The 15,406-nt window shown below is 38.9% G+C and overlaps 1 protein-coding gene across 10 annotated transcripts in view; it reads left to right on the top strand.

Annotated features, from left to right (window-relative positions):
* The window catches only part of LOC121648203 (pleckstrin homology domain-containing family A member 7-like), a 138,066-nt gene extending 122,801 nt beyond the window's left edge, over positions 1-15,265 (top strand). For 8 of the 10 annotated variants that reach the window (XM_041998204.1, XM_041998197.1, XM_041998202.1 and 5 more), the window contains 15 exons: positions 1,835-1,900; positions 3,046-3,126; positions 3,651-3,800; positions 4,005-4,106; positions 4,386-4,497; positions 5,089-5,219; positions 5,369-5,563; positions 5,699-5,795; positions 6,023-6,105; positions 6,386-6,649; positions 10,400-10,573; positions 10,889-11,022; positions 11,352-11,485; positions 11,952-11,992; positions 14,824-15,265. In XM_041998204.1, coding sequence (XP_041854138.1) covers positions 1,835-1,900; positions 3,046-3,126; positions 3,651-3,800; positions 4,005-4,106; positions 4,386-4,497; positions 5,089-5,219; positions 5,369-5,563; positions 5,699-5,795; positions 6,023-6,105; positions 6,386-6,649; positions 10,400-10,573; positions 10,889-11,022; positions 11,352-11,485; positions 11,952-11,977 — 1,749 coding nt within the window. In that variant the 3' untranslated portion in view covers positions 11,978-11,992; positions 14,824-15,265. The remainder of the gene's footprint in view (positions 1-1,834; positions 1,901-3,045; positions 3,127-3,650; positions 3,801-4,004; positions 4,107-4,385; positions 4,498-5,088; positions 5,220-5,368; positions 5,564-5,698; positions 5,796-6,022; positions 6,106-6,385; positions 6,650-10,399; positions 10,574-10,888; positions 11,023-11,351; positions 11,486-11,951; positions 11,993-14,823) is intronic. The other 2 variants (XM_041998203.1, XM_041998196.1) reach the window with 1 other exon arrangement.
* Positions 15,266-15,406: the final 141 nt, after the last annotated feature.

Below are 15,406 nucleotides of genomic sequence, written 5' to 3'. Positions count from 1 at the left end.
CTTCATAAGTCCACTGAAACCCAAACAGCTCAAAGGGGTTTCTACAGTAGCCAACAGATGAACTGGAGAAAAACAGCCAGCAAAGCAGACAGAACAATGTGGACTGCAGCACAATCCAAATGAGAAGCCGACTACTAAAAGGAGGCTTTACCAGGTACGGAGAAGCTGGGAAATAACCGACATCATGTGAGGCAAAGCCTTGCGTCGGTGCTGCAGCAGGAGAAGAGACAAGATCTGTGCTGGCTGTGACTTCTAAATAGTTGTTTTAGGCTTAATGTAAACAGTGTAGATTCTCATGACAGTATAAATATTCTTGCCTTCGTAGCCCAGTGGTTCCTAAACTGGGGGGTCTGTCGTCTTTGTGCTCTATGACTTTAGGATTATTCACCCCCATTCCATTTTTTTTACAAATATTCAGGCTGCACAAATTGAAGTTCAGATTTTGTTTGTTTCTGTGGCAAACAAGGCTCCAGTTGTTGCTTTATAATTTTTTTTAAAGTGATTACAATTATTATTATTAGAGCTGTATACCTATAAAGGGAATTAATTGAAGTTTAAATGTAGCGATCAAAATGACCTATGGTGGCTGTTTTAGTAGTTATTGAATTGTGGCCTTTCTAGTAATAAAGGTCACATGTGCCCAACAGTCGATTCTGAACCCGACCTTGAAAAGGCGAAAAAAAAACAAGTTCTTTGAAATTTGGCATTGTGAGCAGTTTTTACTTATTAGTGTTTGGTATAAGGGCAAGAGTATAAAAATGGAAGTGGAACCACTAAGCCCTCCATTGGATGCCCCTGTTATACCCAATCCTGACACCCTCACCTGCCACCAACTAATCTGCTGGATAAATCTACCAGAACAATAAAACATGAATATTATTGAAACTGTTTTATATTTATTTGCCTTGTATGGTAGACAAGAGTTTTTTTGTGTGTGTGTTGCTGGCATTGAAATTCCAGATTTGCTGAAATGTAAATACAATGAAGTTGGTCAATGAAGACACTAAAATTTCCTTTGTTTTTCTTTCTGTTTAAGCTAATTACAGATTAATGTTCTGTTGCATTTTAGAAAACTTCCCAACTTTTCTGAAAATGTGATTTGCGCCATAGTTTACACCCCTCTTCCAACATGTGGTGATGTTGACAGCGCTGTTGAATTCTGGGCATGGGATGGCTCGGCAGTGCATGTGTTGTGGCTGTGGCTGTGGCTGTGGCCCGGTGGTTGAAAAGCCAGCTGCTTCTACCATCGTCTCTGAAACGCTGCACCTCCTCGACAATAATCCACTAAAGAGGCTCATGTACTACTAAACTTATCACCTCCAAGTCTTGAAAAAAACTGTTGTCAGTTAATTTTGTTGTTTATCTCGTGTTCAAAACTGCAGGTGCTGTAATTTCATTTACTTAAACCAGCATGTGGAACCAAACTGAATAACTAAAAATGAACATCTATTCTCAAGCAGTCAAGGGTGTGTTCCCTAAAAAATATTGTCCTCTTCAGAAAAAGATACAGCTACTTTTTTAAAGTTGCTGTATTTAGATGACGCTGTGTGTAGAAGTTTGATGGGCAAGTCATTTCGTGCAGGGCTTCAAAGTCTCCATAGCCACTGTGTTGTTCATGGCTAGAGCTGATTTTGTGTGCCAGAGGTCACTCATATTGTCATGTTCATGAGGGCAAGAGAATGTGTCCCAGATAATCTGCCTTTGCCTTGTAATAGTTGACAGCTAGTCTTGTGTTTCATAGTTCCTTTATTTCAGCACTAATGCACCATAGAGTCAGGCAATTCTGTTTTAGCACACAATTAACATCTGGAAATGTTTACATTGAAATTTCCAGGTAGCAGGAAGTCAGACACTGAAGGAGTCAGGGAAACCTGTCAAGGTTGCAGAAAGTGATGTGGATGTAAGTATAAGATTAGTAACTACTTGTGAAATAGCTGCATAAAGTACAAACTTATTCCACTTTTAACACGTCAATTAATTGTTTTTTTGTTTAAGTGATTTTTTATGTCAATTTATGCCACACTCAGATGAAAAAGAAAATACTGAACCTAATATATGTTTGATTTATGAGGGCTAAAAATAGGGGAATAGATTCACTGTCTTGTTCCGCTTCAAAGCTTCTAGCTTCTTCCTGTATTCTTCAATTTGGTTAAACAAAAAGTTGAGGGAACTGAAGGAAAAATATATATATATATATATATTATATATATATTTGGATTGTAAGAAAGTGTGGGAAAATGTTGTAATCTTATAATCCTAGCTTTGAGGTAACAAAGGCATTCAGAGAGTGTTAATGTGTTGATGCCATTACTCTTTCACTTGGATGATCCAAACAAATCCCTGCAGCTTTTCTGTCTTTTTTTCTCTGCTATGAAAGTATTTCTCTGTGTTTGCTTCATACGTAACTGCTTTAACTATTAATGAGCACATTCTCTGCTATGAATATTCAATTAGATCCAACGGCATCACCATGGAGACTATGCTGATTAATAACTTGTTTGGTCGAATTAATTACATAATGTTTCGAGTAAACATTTGCATGAATAGGTAGCTCATTCGGATCAAAATGTTTTAGCTAATATTATTACATGTTTTGTTTTACCACAGGAAAGATAAGTGATGTCACCTTTGCCTTCAAGTTTGCAAAGTTTAATCATGGATTAATTATAAAGCTCTGAGTGGCTCTGATACTGTAATTGAAAGTGTCAGGTGGGTTGTACCCACTTTGTAAAATGGATTCACCCATAGAAAACAGGGGAGCTATAGGACTGTTGAGGTGAGGTGTTCAAAACCTGCATACACTGAATCATATAAAAAAAGAACACTTATGGATCTTTGTGCACACACTGATTCACATCCCTGTACATGGTTGCTGCAGCCATAGATACAAGGTGAAGTTGTAATTAAGTAGCCTACATGGGTGACTTTAATTATTAAAGGTCAATGCACAAATGCACATTTTTAATAGCAATTTAAAGGTGTTTCATCTGAGAGAGCATACGGTTTGTTCAGGACTACGTTTCAAGTCTGTGTCTCCCTCTGCAGGTGACGTTGAGTCGGTTATGCGAGCAGGACAAGATCCTGAAGGATCTGGAGGCAAGAATCAGCTCCCTGAAGGATGACAAGGTGCAAACTCTCTTCTGCTGTCTAATCTCAGTTAGTTTGATCATTTTATAGGGAGAAATGTTTGAAAATGAGAAGAAAAATCATGCTACACTTCAGGATATTTACTTTTCTCTTGTCAGTTAAGCAACTGCAGAGTTTTGAAACAGTTGTTTAAAAAAATGTTTTTAGATCATTCATAATTTAAATTTAATTTAAATTGTGAATTAGTCCTCAAAATCTGATTACAGGATTTATTAAAGAAAAGGCCAGATGTGGATGAACTGTAGGAACATGCTGTATTTTGTAGGCCTTTTGGCTCCTGAACTCTTATTGATGTAACAATACTGTCTAAAGAAAGCTGATCCTAGTTGCTATGATTTCAAGATTTTTAAATTTTTTGTTCCTTTTTGCACTACACAGACATATTGTCTTCCCAGCCTGTGCAATATCACAAACGCACACACACGAAAAAACAAAACAATAACATAAAAGAATGTAAGATAGGTAAATTTGCGTCACGCTGCTCGACCACCCTGCTCTTTCAGGACAAGCTGGAGAGAGTACTGGATGTGTCCCACCAGCAAATGGAGCAGTACCAGGAGCAGCCAGCTCACAGCCACAAGATTGCCTACCAGCAGAGGCTGCTGCAAGAAGATCTGGTGACAATCAGGGCCCAAATTTCCCGGCTCTCCACGGTATCTATGTCTGTATGAATGCATGTGTTCATGTGACGTAGGCTTTCTACTTTTCATGGGTGGACAATGTGTGGAATTGTGTGGTGGTGTTAGCATCTGCTATATAAGAATAAAAATTTGTCTATGCTGGGTAAAATGTTTTTATATTAGAATTACAGGTATCAGCACACATCATGCGTGCGTGTGTGTGTTTGGGTTATACAGGAAATGGCACATTCCTGGGAGGAGTATAACGGGCTTGAGAAATCAATTGAACAGTTGAGGACGGCACTGCAGGCGCACATGAATCACAGCGCCACCTCTCAGGTGAGGCCTGGTACAGCATCACAGAGCAGGTTCAACACAAGCTTAACTCATGTATCTGTCAATAGAAAAAAAAGTCTGTTTGTAGTTTGTCTCACCAGACAGGTTTGTTCAGGATTGTCCAAAAAAAATCCTCACTTTAGTTCTTACTGGTGTTCTTTGTTAAATTATTTACAGGCAAGTTTGATAAGTGGCTATTTTCTTGTGCATTAGAGATAACAGAATAAAAATCCAGTCAAATATAAAAACTACATGTGTTTGTGTCCATGTCTTATCAAACAGCAAGAGAAGGCTGAGATGAAGCGTGAGCTGTGGAGGATTGAGGATGTAATGGCTGGACTCAGTGCCAGCAAAGCCAACTACAAGATCACCATTGAGTCTGTTCAGAACCCAGGTGGGAAGAAGTCAGCAACTAGGCAGTCACTACCAGCAATTACTATTCAGTGTCATGTGACAAGGGTTAAAACTCAGAAAGGATTGTTAAAATCATTGGGCCTCATTTACAAACTATTCTACCAAGCAAATTTGTTCTTAAGTCCTACTTACAAACTTTTTACAAAGGTTGTGGCATCCATTAAATCTTCATATCTTGTTCATAGAATTTGTTCTTATCTAAGAACAAATCCTACGAACACTCAGGTGTACTCTTAGAAACATTTGAGTGCCGACATATTTGAACAAAGACAGAGTTTGCGTTGTTTTTTTTTTTCTCTACAGTTCATTAAGCAGGGGGTAATTTGCAAGAAAAATAAAAATTGATGCAAGGGTGTACCACTTTCCACTTTAGCCACTGCAGGGGGTTGTTAAAAAAAACTTCTTAAGTTTAACTGAAGAGCAGATTTAAGAAGATTTGTGAGAAGATATTGGTTATTGAAGCCCATTGATCCTGTGATTTAATAACAAATACTAGTTTAAATATGTTGCTGTATATCTATTAATGATTAAAAGCTCAACTTAGATTTTTCTGTCCTCTCACACCCATCAGAGAGGAAATTAGTGCCTTCAGTGTCAGACCCTGCAGTGCCTTCTCTCAGCACAAAGATCCAGCCTCCTCCTCGCAGCTTCATCCCCAACGTCCTCTCCCACACTTTGCCTCACAGCACGGTGCCAAAGTGGGTGAGTGCCATGTTGCTTATATTCAGTTTCAGGAACTGTTGCAGGTCCATTGTCTGATCAGGCCATAGAGTTTTACATCAGAAACCTCCACCAGCATTGCAGCAGCACTTATAAAATGAGAAATCCCTGTTGGTGTGTTTGCTGTACAGGCAGAGGACAACGCCCCACCCAGGCCGCCACTGCCTCAACTCTATGACTGCGAGGAGATACCCCCTGTGGTGCCGCCCCTCCCCAAAGAGGCCTCAGTTATTCGCCACACGTCTGTGCGAGGGCTCAAACGCCAGTCAGATGAGAGGAAGAGGGACAGGGAGAGTGGGCAGTATGTTGCCAATGGAGACTGTAAGGTATACTGTGATTTACTCCATCATGAAGTGTTTGTTCAGTGGAAATTTTCTGCACACAGATTAATCAATGCTAATTCTCTCTGGAGGTTTAGAATCTAAAGTAGAGTCCAACAACCTTTATAATTTCTGTTTCAGGCTGACTTGAGATCATACCTGAGTGAACCAGAGCTGCCAGGAATCAGCCACCACAGTGCGGGTTCTGACACTGACTATCAGTATTATCCAAGCAAAGGTATCCAAGGAGTACAACATAGAATATGCTGCCCATTTGGCTGGAAACAGTTTCCTGGTATTTTGAGCAAATAGTTGTATGATCAGTAGCAACCAAGCCACATCACACTTTAAATGTAAATGATGGATCCATTCTTACCAGAAGCTTTTCTTTTGGTTTATTTGATTATGCTTATTAAGAGGTGTGTTTTAGTTAGTTTTCATGTTTAAACCAACAATGTTTTACAGGCACCTCATCTCAACTGAACCAGTCCAACTCCATCTCATCCTACGTCACCCTAAGGAGAGGTCCAGGGAGCTCAGCGGCAAAGGTGAGTTTTTGAAATCATTGGTGTAGGTATTGGTGATCACCTAAGGTGTGTACTATAAATCAAGTTTTTTTTTTGTTTGTTTTTTTTTTTATTAACTTGCTCAAATGCATATAGTTTCCAATCAAGACAGTGTTATGAACCAGGTTGTGTTCTTCAGTCTGAGTATAACCATAAAAGTATGTCCTTATCATTTGCTATAAAAACATTCCTCCCCCTTACATGCCAAACCCATTCTTGTTCCAGTTCTTTCCATACTTTTTCTCCATCATTGCCTCTCCAGGAGAGACCAAAGAGTGCCTTGGAGCGTCTGTCATCACCTACTGAGGCCCTGCAGCTTCCTAGCAGCCAGCCTCGGGGCCGGATGACGGCAGAAGAGCAGCTGGAGCGAATGAAGCGCCACCAGAGGGCGCTGGTTCGAGAACGCAAGCGGAATCTCAGTCAGGGCGACCGCTCCTGCACTGGCCTTTCCACCTCCACTGCCACAACACAGCGCTCCTCCTCCTCCTCGAGGCTGCCTTCTAGCTCCTCCGATCCTCTGGCCTCCGTACGTTGTCCCCCACCCCCGCGCAGCAGCAGCAGACACAGGGAGCACCAACTTCACCACCAATGTTGCTATGCTGCTCTTCAACCCCCAACCACATAATAACCTAGCGAGAACGCTAACATACTAGCACTCTGCCTTGTGTAACCAGTGGTTGTTGAGTGTAGCTGCTGGCACTAACAGGCTAAATAGCAGCACTTACTAAAGCTGGCTAGCTAGCTTGGTTAATGCTTTAAAGAACAGTGGAAAACAAAATGACCCGTGGAGGATTGTGGGGAACACATGGCTAGATTTGGACTTGAACAAAGTGGCTCCCTGTTAATTTTTATTATTATTATTTTTTTAAAGGTTCAGGGGTTTAAAATAACTATATTACCACTGCCATCCAGTGGGACCTCACTGACACAATCCTGAATGTAAATCCACTGAGAAGAGGAGGAAGTGGAAGGCATCGCTCTGCCTTCCTTTCTCTGTTTTAATCACCAGAAAGTAGAGAGAAGAGCCCATTTATGTACATCTACTTGTACACTTTTATTTATTTACTGAGTGATATTTTCAGTATATAGTTGTACAGGTCTATTTTGTAGAGATTTGATATATAGAGCATATAGAACAGTGGGGGAAATGTTGGGAAAAGTGCAAACTAAGTTTTCAGGTTGATGAAATGAAGAAAGAGGCAATGCTAGTGGCACAAATCATGATCACACCTCCCTGCTTTATTTTCTTCAAATAAAATACAAGTGCCTTCTTTTGTCAATGATCTTTTTGCCTTTAGTCCTAAATTTACCTCCCAGATCATTTTCCTCTATCATGGTTTGTTAAACACACTTCCCCACTTGACAGAGTCGTATAGGAAAGGATGCAAATTCACGTTTAAGGCTGCTTTTCTGTGTAGTTGCAGGTATTAATCAGGGAGACGTGAGAACCTCGCTGCTTTTAATCCAAAAAGGAATAATCTGAGTAAATCTAGGTTTCAGCTAGCTGTGCCCTTTAATCAGTTAGTAGGATGCTAGCAATGTTAACATGCTTGTATTCAAAATTTCAGACTCTTAATGAAGTTATCATCAAATGTAATAACCAGATTGGTATTATGATTACAGACTAACATACCAGTAACCAGACTGCTGTGAGTTGCATATTTTTTTATTACATTTCCCATAAATCCTTTAACTTTTATTGTTACAGGAGTATTTCTCATATTCTGCTACTACTTTATATCTCTTTATGATAACAATGCCACAGCAAATTTTCTTAATTCCTGTACTCCACCAGCATATAATGTATTTACACCATTTAAATGAATTCCTTCATTCATAGGGCCTTGTGTTGTGTGGACTTACAAGGCTATTTTTTATCATTTAAGAGTGGTTCAAAATCAAATAGCCACATTTAAAGTCGGATTATGAAGCTGTACTCGGGTCTGAGTACTTTTAAGTGGCCTATGCTGTGACGTTTTATGCATAATAGATGTGCAGGACAGGTTCAAGGAACTGAGCTAAAAATGCAATAAAGAAATGAGTGTGAACAAGGAGTGGGCAACTCTGTCTGAAGGAATCTGAGAGGAAAGCATGAAAAAGGACTGTGTAGGTCTTGCAATAACTGACTTTTTCCTTTCGATTAATCTTTGTCAGTAACATTTCTCTATTGGGTTAGTAGTACAAAACCAATGGACATTTATTACGGTAATATAAAACAGACAACTGTTTATTTCAACTTACCCAAACTGTCATCAGGTGTCCCCCTGCAAGACCAGTCAAAAAATATTCGCCACAATCTACGTGCAGTAGACGCTTGAATGATTTTGTCCTTCTTGGCGCTGCTGTCCACTCCTTGTTTGCTGACAGTTATTTATCCCCAAAGCTTTTCTGCCATATTGCTTTCATCTTTCTACAGGACAGTGTATCAGTATATCAGATAAGAAGAGAATTAGTCACAAAAATAGCAACAGGTGGTTGCTCAGTTCAAGCATACAAATATTGTAGGGAACTTAGAGAAATGAACTGCTAATCTCCACCTAATTCTGTGTAATTGAGAAGCAATGCGCAACTCTTTTCCCCTTTTATTTCTCTCATGTAGAGATTTAAACTCAACAATAAAGAATTTCTTGCTTCTGAACCTCCTCTTGGCTGTTTTCTTCCTAATCTGGTGGAGGTTTGATGAATGTGTGTTTGCATGGTTTTTCTGTCTTCTTGTATCCTTCTGTAATCAATTTGATTCTCTCGAGCGCAACACAGCATGGGATGCAGTGTTTCTCAGAGCATGTGAACACACCAACAGATCAGACCCTGCTGCAAGCTGCTGGAGGGGGAAGAATGCATGCATGGCTTTGATACTCGTTGGATGATTACTCACAAGTACCACTCACCACACAAACACGTACACAGGAGCTAGATAAAGAAAACGAGTCAGAATGTTTTTGTAAATGCAAATAGGCTGATGTGCATTAGGGAGAAGAATGATTTCTAATTACAGTTTCTAGGAATGCAAACAAATAATTATTCCAAATATAAACTTTTCAGACCATTTATTGCAGTAAATATTTATGGTTGCAGACAAACGTAATTTGTCTCCCCCTGGCTGCATAATAACTCACTGCTGTGATGCTACATGTCCAGAAAGAGTGCTTACTCTACAGGTGCTGGCTTTATACACGATACATGCTGTACAGATCTTTAAAACATTGTTGTTTAAAGTTTGTGAACTAGTGAGGGCTTAGTAAAAATGACCTTGTTAATGTATGCCATGGCAAGTTTTTACATATAAAAACTTGTTTACTCTGACTGCAATGTTAGGCTATGGATAGTTCCCTGAACCAGAGAACCAATTTCAAGAAGAGTTTGATTTTATATATATATAAAAAAGAAGCATCAAACTAGTTAACTCTTTATATGCTATTGCTCTCTATAATATTAGAAGTGCACCTCTTGCTGGCAGCCCAGATTAGTTGCTAGATGTTTCCTATTTACTAGGTAACTAATAGCAGCTGCCAGCTAGCCTAGTGCTCGATGTTAGAAGCTGCAGCTGCTAGCAGTTTCAGTGGCTAGGCAGGTCTGTGGCAGCTTACAAGTCAGAGTCATGACTCAACTTTTTGCAAAGTGGTGCCCCAGGTTCTCATTTGCACATTATCTTTATAGTCCCACCTGCAAGTAGTCGCAATAGGTTTTTCCTTTCTTCTATGTAGGAGATACAGGCTCTCACCTCGTCTTTCTTAGACTGTTAGTGGTGCTCAGCAGATTCAGAGCAGAAATTCTCTGATGGTTGTTTTTTTTTGGGGGGGGTTTGTTTGTTTTGCTTTTTTTGTTTCTAATGCATAAAAGAAGAGCGAGAGAGAGAGAAAGAAACGTCTTATGGTTAAGATATATTTTTAATAGAAGGGGACTGGAAACAGTAAATTCCGAGACAATTTTCTTGAAAGCATTTCTCAACACTTGAATTACAGAAATGTATTCAGGTTATGTTTCTATGATTTGGATAACTGATTAATTAACTAATAAGACTTCAGCTATGAAAATTCTAAAGGCTTCAGCTTCTCACATCTACATTATTATCATTAATTATAATTTTTGATGATTTAACTATTCTTAAAGCTATTAAGAATTCTGATCCGGCATCATTTGAAGTAAACCTATGATCCATCAAAAGAGAATCTTATGGCTTAATGCAACACATGATATAGCTACAGAAACTTAAAAACTTAAATTACACAAGCATCTTTTTACTAGCTGAGTAATCCCGCCTCCTGCCCTTCCCCAGGTGTTTGACTGGAGTGGGGAGCGACCTAGAGCAGAAGGTCAGAGCTATGAAAGGTTGAATGACGTCAAAGAGAGGGGGAGGATACAGTCAGAAGAGTGGGTAACGGTAACAGCCACACGTATCCAAGAGGTGGATGTGGAACCTTTCGACTATGACCTGGATATCAGCAGAGAGGTATAGTACTTCTCATCAGTGTGTCAGTCATAAAAAATAAATTACAGCCGAGCAGTTGCACACAAAGTCCCATTTCTCTGACATGAGGTTAAAGCTGAACATCAGAGTTCTCATCTACTTTCCCTGAGAGTACACTACTAGTCAAAAGTTTGGACACACTTTCCCATTAGATTTAATTAGAAAATGTTTCCAAATTTTGACTGGTGGTGTACATGAAAGCGAAGAGTGGGACTGAAAGAGTAAAAGTTTACCTCAGAGCATCTATTTGTAAGCTAACCCTAAAAACATAGGGTCTACTTTCTGTCCAACATGCAGCTGTCCAAACCCAAAAAGGTTCCCATCCCAGAGCGCTATGTGGAGTCTGACCCTGAGGAACCTCTTAGTCCTGAGGAGCTGGAGGAACGCTCCCGTCGGGCTGAGCGTATTAAGAACCTTCTCGCCAAGTCCAGGTACACAGCCCTTTAGCTATAGCTAAACATGGGTTTAAATGTGTCTGTTTCAGCTTTTTTTTTTTTTTAGTTGATGCTAAATAAACATTAAAGATGAAGGTATTTGTCTTAGCTCATTTATATTAGAGTTAAAACTGTTTAACCATCTAGTGATGATACATTAAAACTACAATATTGTAATAAACATGAATATGTTTTACTGTATGTATTGGAATGTTTGTGCTGCTTCAACTGCACTTAATAAATCCATCACAGCTGCTTTTTAGTTTAAGTGCACTTGGCAAATATCCTCTGTTTATTTGATGTGGGTGCATGTGTCTCTTTCTCAGTGTTCAGAACATTCAGTCATCAGCAGCGCTGGACTTCAGCGAGCTGGACTCAGCTCTCCAGCAGCAGGAGAGGATCATGAGTGTGTCCCATGCACTGGCCTCAGAGGCCTCGCGCAAAAGCAAACTGGTTGCAGGTTAGTTTGTTAGTTACTAACATATAAACACTGAAACCTTCACATTATTGTACTTTGGTAACATAATGCAGCATCTGTCATCACAGCATGTTTCTGCAAGAACCTGCACAACCCTGAGTGTTATTGTCAGAGAAAGTCAAACAAGGCCATAACTATGTAAAGACCAGCTGCTGTGTACTCAGCTTGTGCACCGTCCATAACACTTCAAACAGCAACCATGAATCTGGAATCAGAAATAGAGCAAAAACACACACAGAGTAAATCTACAAGCAAACAAAAAGGTTATTTTTCTTGCACTTTCTTTTACTTTGAGCTTTTACTTATAGTTGAAATAAGTCCATAGTCCAAATAAATACTATACTTCACAAATCATTCTCATACCACACTGGTACCGAAGTGGATGTTAAATTCCAAATGACGTTTGAGTATGGCACTGTGTGATCCTGTCATTGTCCCTGGTGTGTAGGGACTGAATGGCTGGAGAGTTGGTGAGCATGTCTGGTTCAGGTACACCTGCCCTGACCTTCCTCTTGTGTTGTGAGGACTTATCGTAATTAATGTGTGTTTGTCTTAGTGCTGTTTGTATTGTGTTGTTTTTGTGAGGGAAAGTGCACAGCTTCCCTTTTTATTAAAAAAAAAATTAAAGTGATATTCCTGAATTATACTAACATTCATTATTTGTATCATGTCCAAAAATCATTTGTGCACTGTCCTGATTTTTATTTTTACTTTTTGGTGGTGGTCAAAGAGCATCAGGAGCAGGCTTCACAAAGACTTAACTGATGTCAAGTTTGCTTCTGAATCAGTCTGATGTAATTAATACAATAATACCAAAATAAAAAGACTTATTTTAGGACTCATCAACATATTTAGGATGATTTGGATCTAAATAACTTAATGATAACATGGCTTTTGTTTATCTATCTTAATCGTATTGTCAATTAATTGACTTATCCAGTGCATAAGGGGCCTACAATTTTTATAAATAATAATAACAAAAAATAAAAAAAACAATAAAATAAAAACTAAAATAACCTCCTATGACCTGGCACCTGCATCATGTCTGGTCCTCTGAAACGTAATACTGACCTCTGTGTAACTAGAACCTGAAATCTTAAATACAGTAAAAACCAAAGCTTGGGTCTTCAGTTGTCTGGAATCTGTTGCACTTGCATTCTGCTCAAGATGGTCAAGAACTACACAGGCTGCACAGATGCTAACAGCTGTCCAACTAGTGTTAGTTAGATACAAGTCCCTGTAAAAGCCTTTGTGAAACCAGCACCAAGTGAGTGGCTGAGTGATATAAAAAAATATGCTTTTTGTAAGTGTGTTTGCCTTCTGGTGTTTTGGTGCAGGTTGTGTGAGTCTTTTCTTGTGTAAAATGAAAAAAGACACAGATACATACCTATTGATTTGTGTGGCTCCTTTGTTACTCAAGAATATAACGCTGTATTGCTGGGAAATCATCTTCTTGTTTTTGTTGTACTTTCAGTTTCAGAAACATATTCATCCCAAATATAATCTACGTCTGTTCCATCACGTTTGCCAAACCACTTAAATAAGAGGACATTTCTGTTTTTGTGAGAATTAAACACATTAAAGATTCTTACATACAGTCATGGACAAAATTGTTGGTACCCTTCGGTTAATGAAAGAAAATATCACAATGGTCACAGAAATAACTTGAATCTGACAAAAGTAATAATAAATAAAAATTCTATGAAATTTAACCAATGAAAATCAGGCACTGCTTTTCAACCATGTTTCAACAGAATTATTTAAAAAAAATAAACTCATGAAACAGGCCTGGACAAAAATGATGGTACCCTTAACTTAATATTTTGTTGCACAACCTTTTGAGGCAATCACTGCAATCAAACAATTCCTGTAACTGTCAGTGAGACTTCTGCACCTCTCAGCAGGTATTTTGGTCCACTCCTCATAAGCAAACTGCTCCAGTTGTCTCAGGTTTGAAGGAAGCCTTTTCCATGTTTCAGCTCCTCCCAAAGATGCTCAATACGATTTAGGTCAGGGCTCATAGAAGGCCACTTTAGAATAGTCCAATGTTTCGTTCTTAGCCATTCTTGGGTGATTTTAGCTGTGTTTTGGGTCATTGTCCTGTTGCAAGACCCATAACCTGCGACTGAGACCAAGCTTTCTGACACTGGCCAGCACATTTCTCTCTAGAATCCCTTGATAGTCTTGAGATTTCATTGTACCTGCACAGATTCAAGGCACCCTGTGCCAGATGCAGCAAAGCAGCCCCAGAACATAACAGAGCCTCCTCCATGTTTCAAAGTAGGGACAGTGTTCTTTTCTTCATATGCTTCATTTTTCCATCTGTAAACATAGAGCTGATGAGCCTTGGCAAAAAGTCCCATTTTTGTCTCATCTGTCCATAGGACATTCTCCCAGAAGCTTTGTGGCTTGTCAACATGTAGTTTGGCTTTTTTATGATTTGTTTTTAACAATGGTTCCTCCTTGGTCGTCTCCCATTAAGTCCACTTTGGCTCAAACGACGACGGATGGTGCGATCTGACACTGATGTTCCTTGAGCTTGAAGTTGACCTTTATTCTCTTTAAAAGTTTTTCTGGGCTCTTTTGTTACCGTTCGTATTATCCGTCTGTTTGATTTGTCATCAGTTTTCCTCCTGCAGCCACGTCCAGGGAGGTTGGCTACAGTCCCATGGATCTTAAATTTCTGAATAATATGTGCAACTGTAGTCACAGGAACATCAAACTGCTTGGAGATGGTCTTATAGCCTTTACCTTTAACATGCTTGTCTATAATTTTCTTTCTAATCTCCTGAGACAACTCTTTCCTTTGCTTCCTCTGGTCCATATTGAGTGTGGTACACACCATGTCACCAAACAGCACAGTGACTACCTGTAGCTTATATATAGGCCCATTGACTGGTTACAAGATCGTAGACACCTGTAATGCTAATTAGTGGACACACCTTGGATTAACACGTCCCTTTGGTCACATTATTTTCAGTCTTTTGTAGGGGTACCATCATTTTTGTCCAGGCCTGTTTCATGAGTTTATTTTTTTAAATAATTCTGTTGAAACATGGTTGAAAAGCAATGTTTGACTTTCATTGGTTAAATTTCATAGAATTTTTATTTATTATTACTTTTGTCAGATTCAAGTTATTTCTGTGACCATTGTGATATTTTCTTTCATTAACCGAAGGGTACCAACAATTTTGTCCATGACTGTATATGAATTGTTTTAGTCTGCATCAGCACCACAGATGCAGACATGTTTACTTGTGTATGTAAAATCATGACTGCAGTAAAATCAACTGATGCTATGACTTTTTTTTTCTCCCTAGCTAAAGCTGCTGCAGAGCACTGAACCGGAGTGGCCTACAGAAGCATCAGTTGGATGGATAACATTTTACAGCAAATTAACTGATTCACTTACAACCTTTTTTTATTACTGAGCACATGACACCTGATTTTTTTTTTTTTAAGTTTTTGATTTGTAGTTTTAAAAATGACATCAAGTTTTCTTGCTTCTGCTCTCACATTGCACAGTTAATAATTTATAACATGAAAGTTGCTGTTTTTTTAACCTGCAGTGAGATGTTCTGTAGTTTGGTCTGTAGTTCAGAAATGAAAGCCAAAATCAGCGCATACAGATTGCAGTGGACATATTTAGAAATGAATTGTTAATTTATTACACTGGCTTGAGATGCTTCTGCTGTATGTTTTCTCAACATTGTCATCCAATTATCACAACACTGAATGAAACACATCACAATAAGCATTAAAGGAGATTTCTGTTTTTTGTTTTTTGTTTCTAAGTGGGCTTGTATAAAGTCCTGCTGAGTGGTCTGTGTATGTGCAATAAACTCCATTCAGAGCACTCTTAGTTGTAAGTCACAGCTTTTTCTGACAGGTTAGCTAAAGCTA

This window comes from Melanotaenia boesemani, chromosome 10 (genome assembly GCF_017639745.1).
Source record: "Melanotaenia boesemani isolate fMelBoe1 chromosome 10, fMelBoe1.pri, whole genome shotgun sequence".
NCBI classification, from domain to species: domain Eukaryota; kingdom Metazoa; phylum Chordata; class Actinopteri; order Atheriniformes; family Melanotaeniidae; genus Melanotaenia; species Melanotaenia boesemani.
This window is presented reverse-complemented; position numbering and strand designations above follow the sequence as displayed.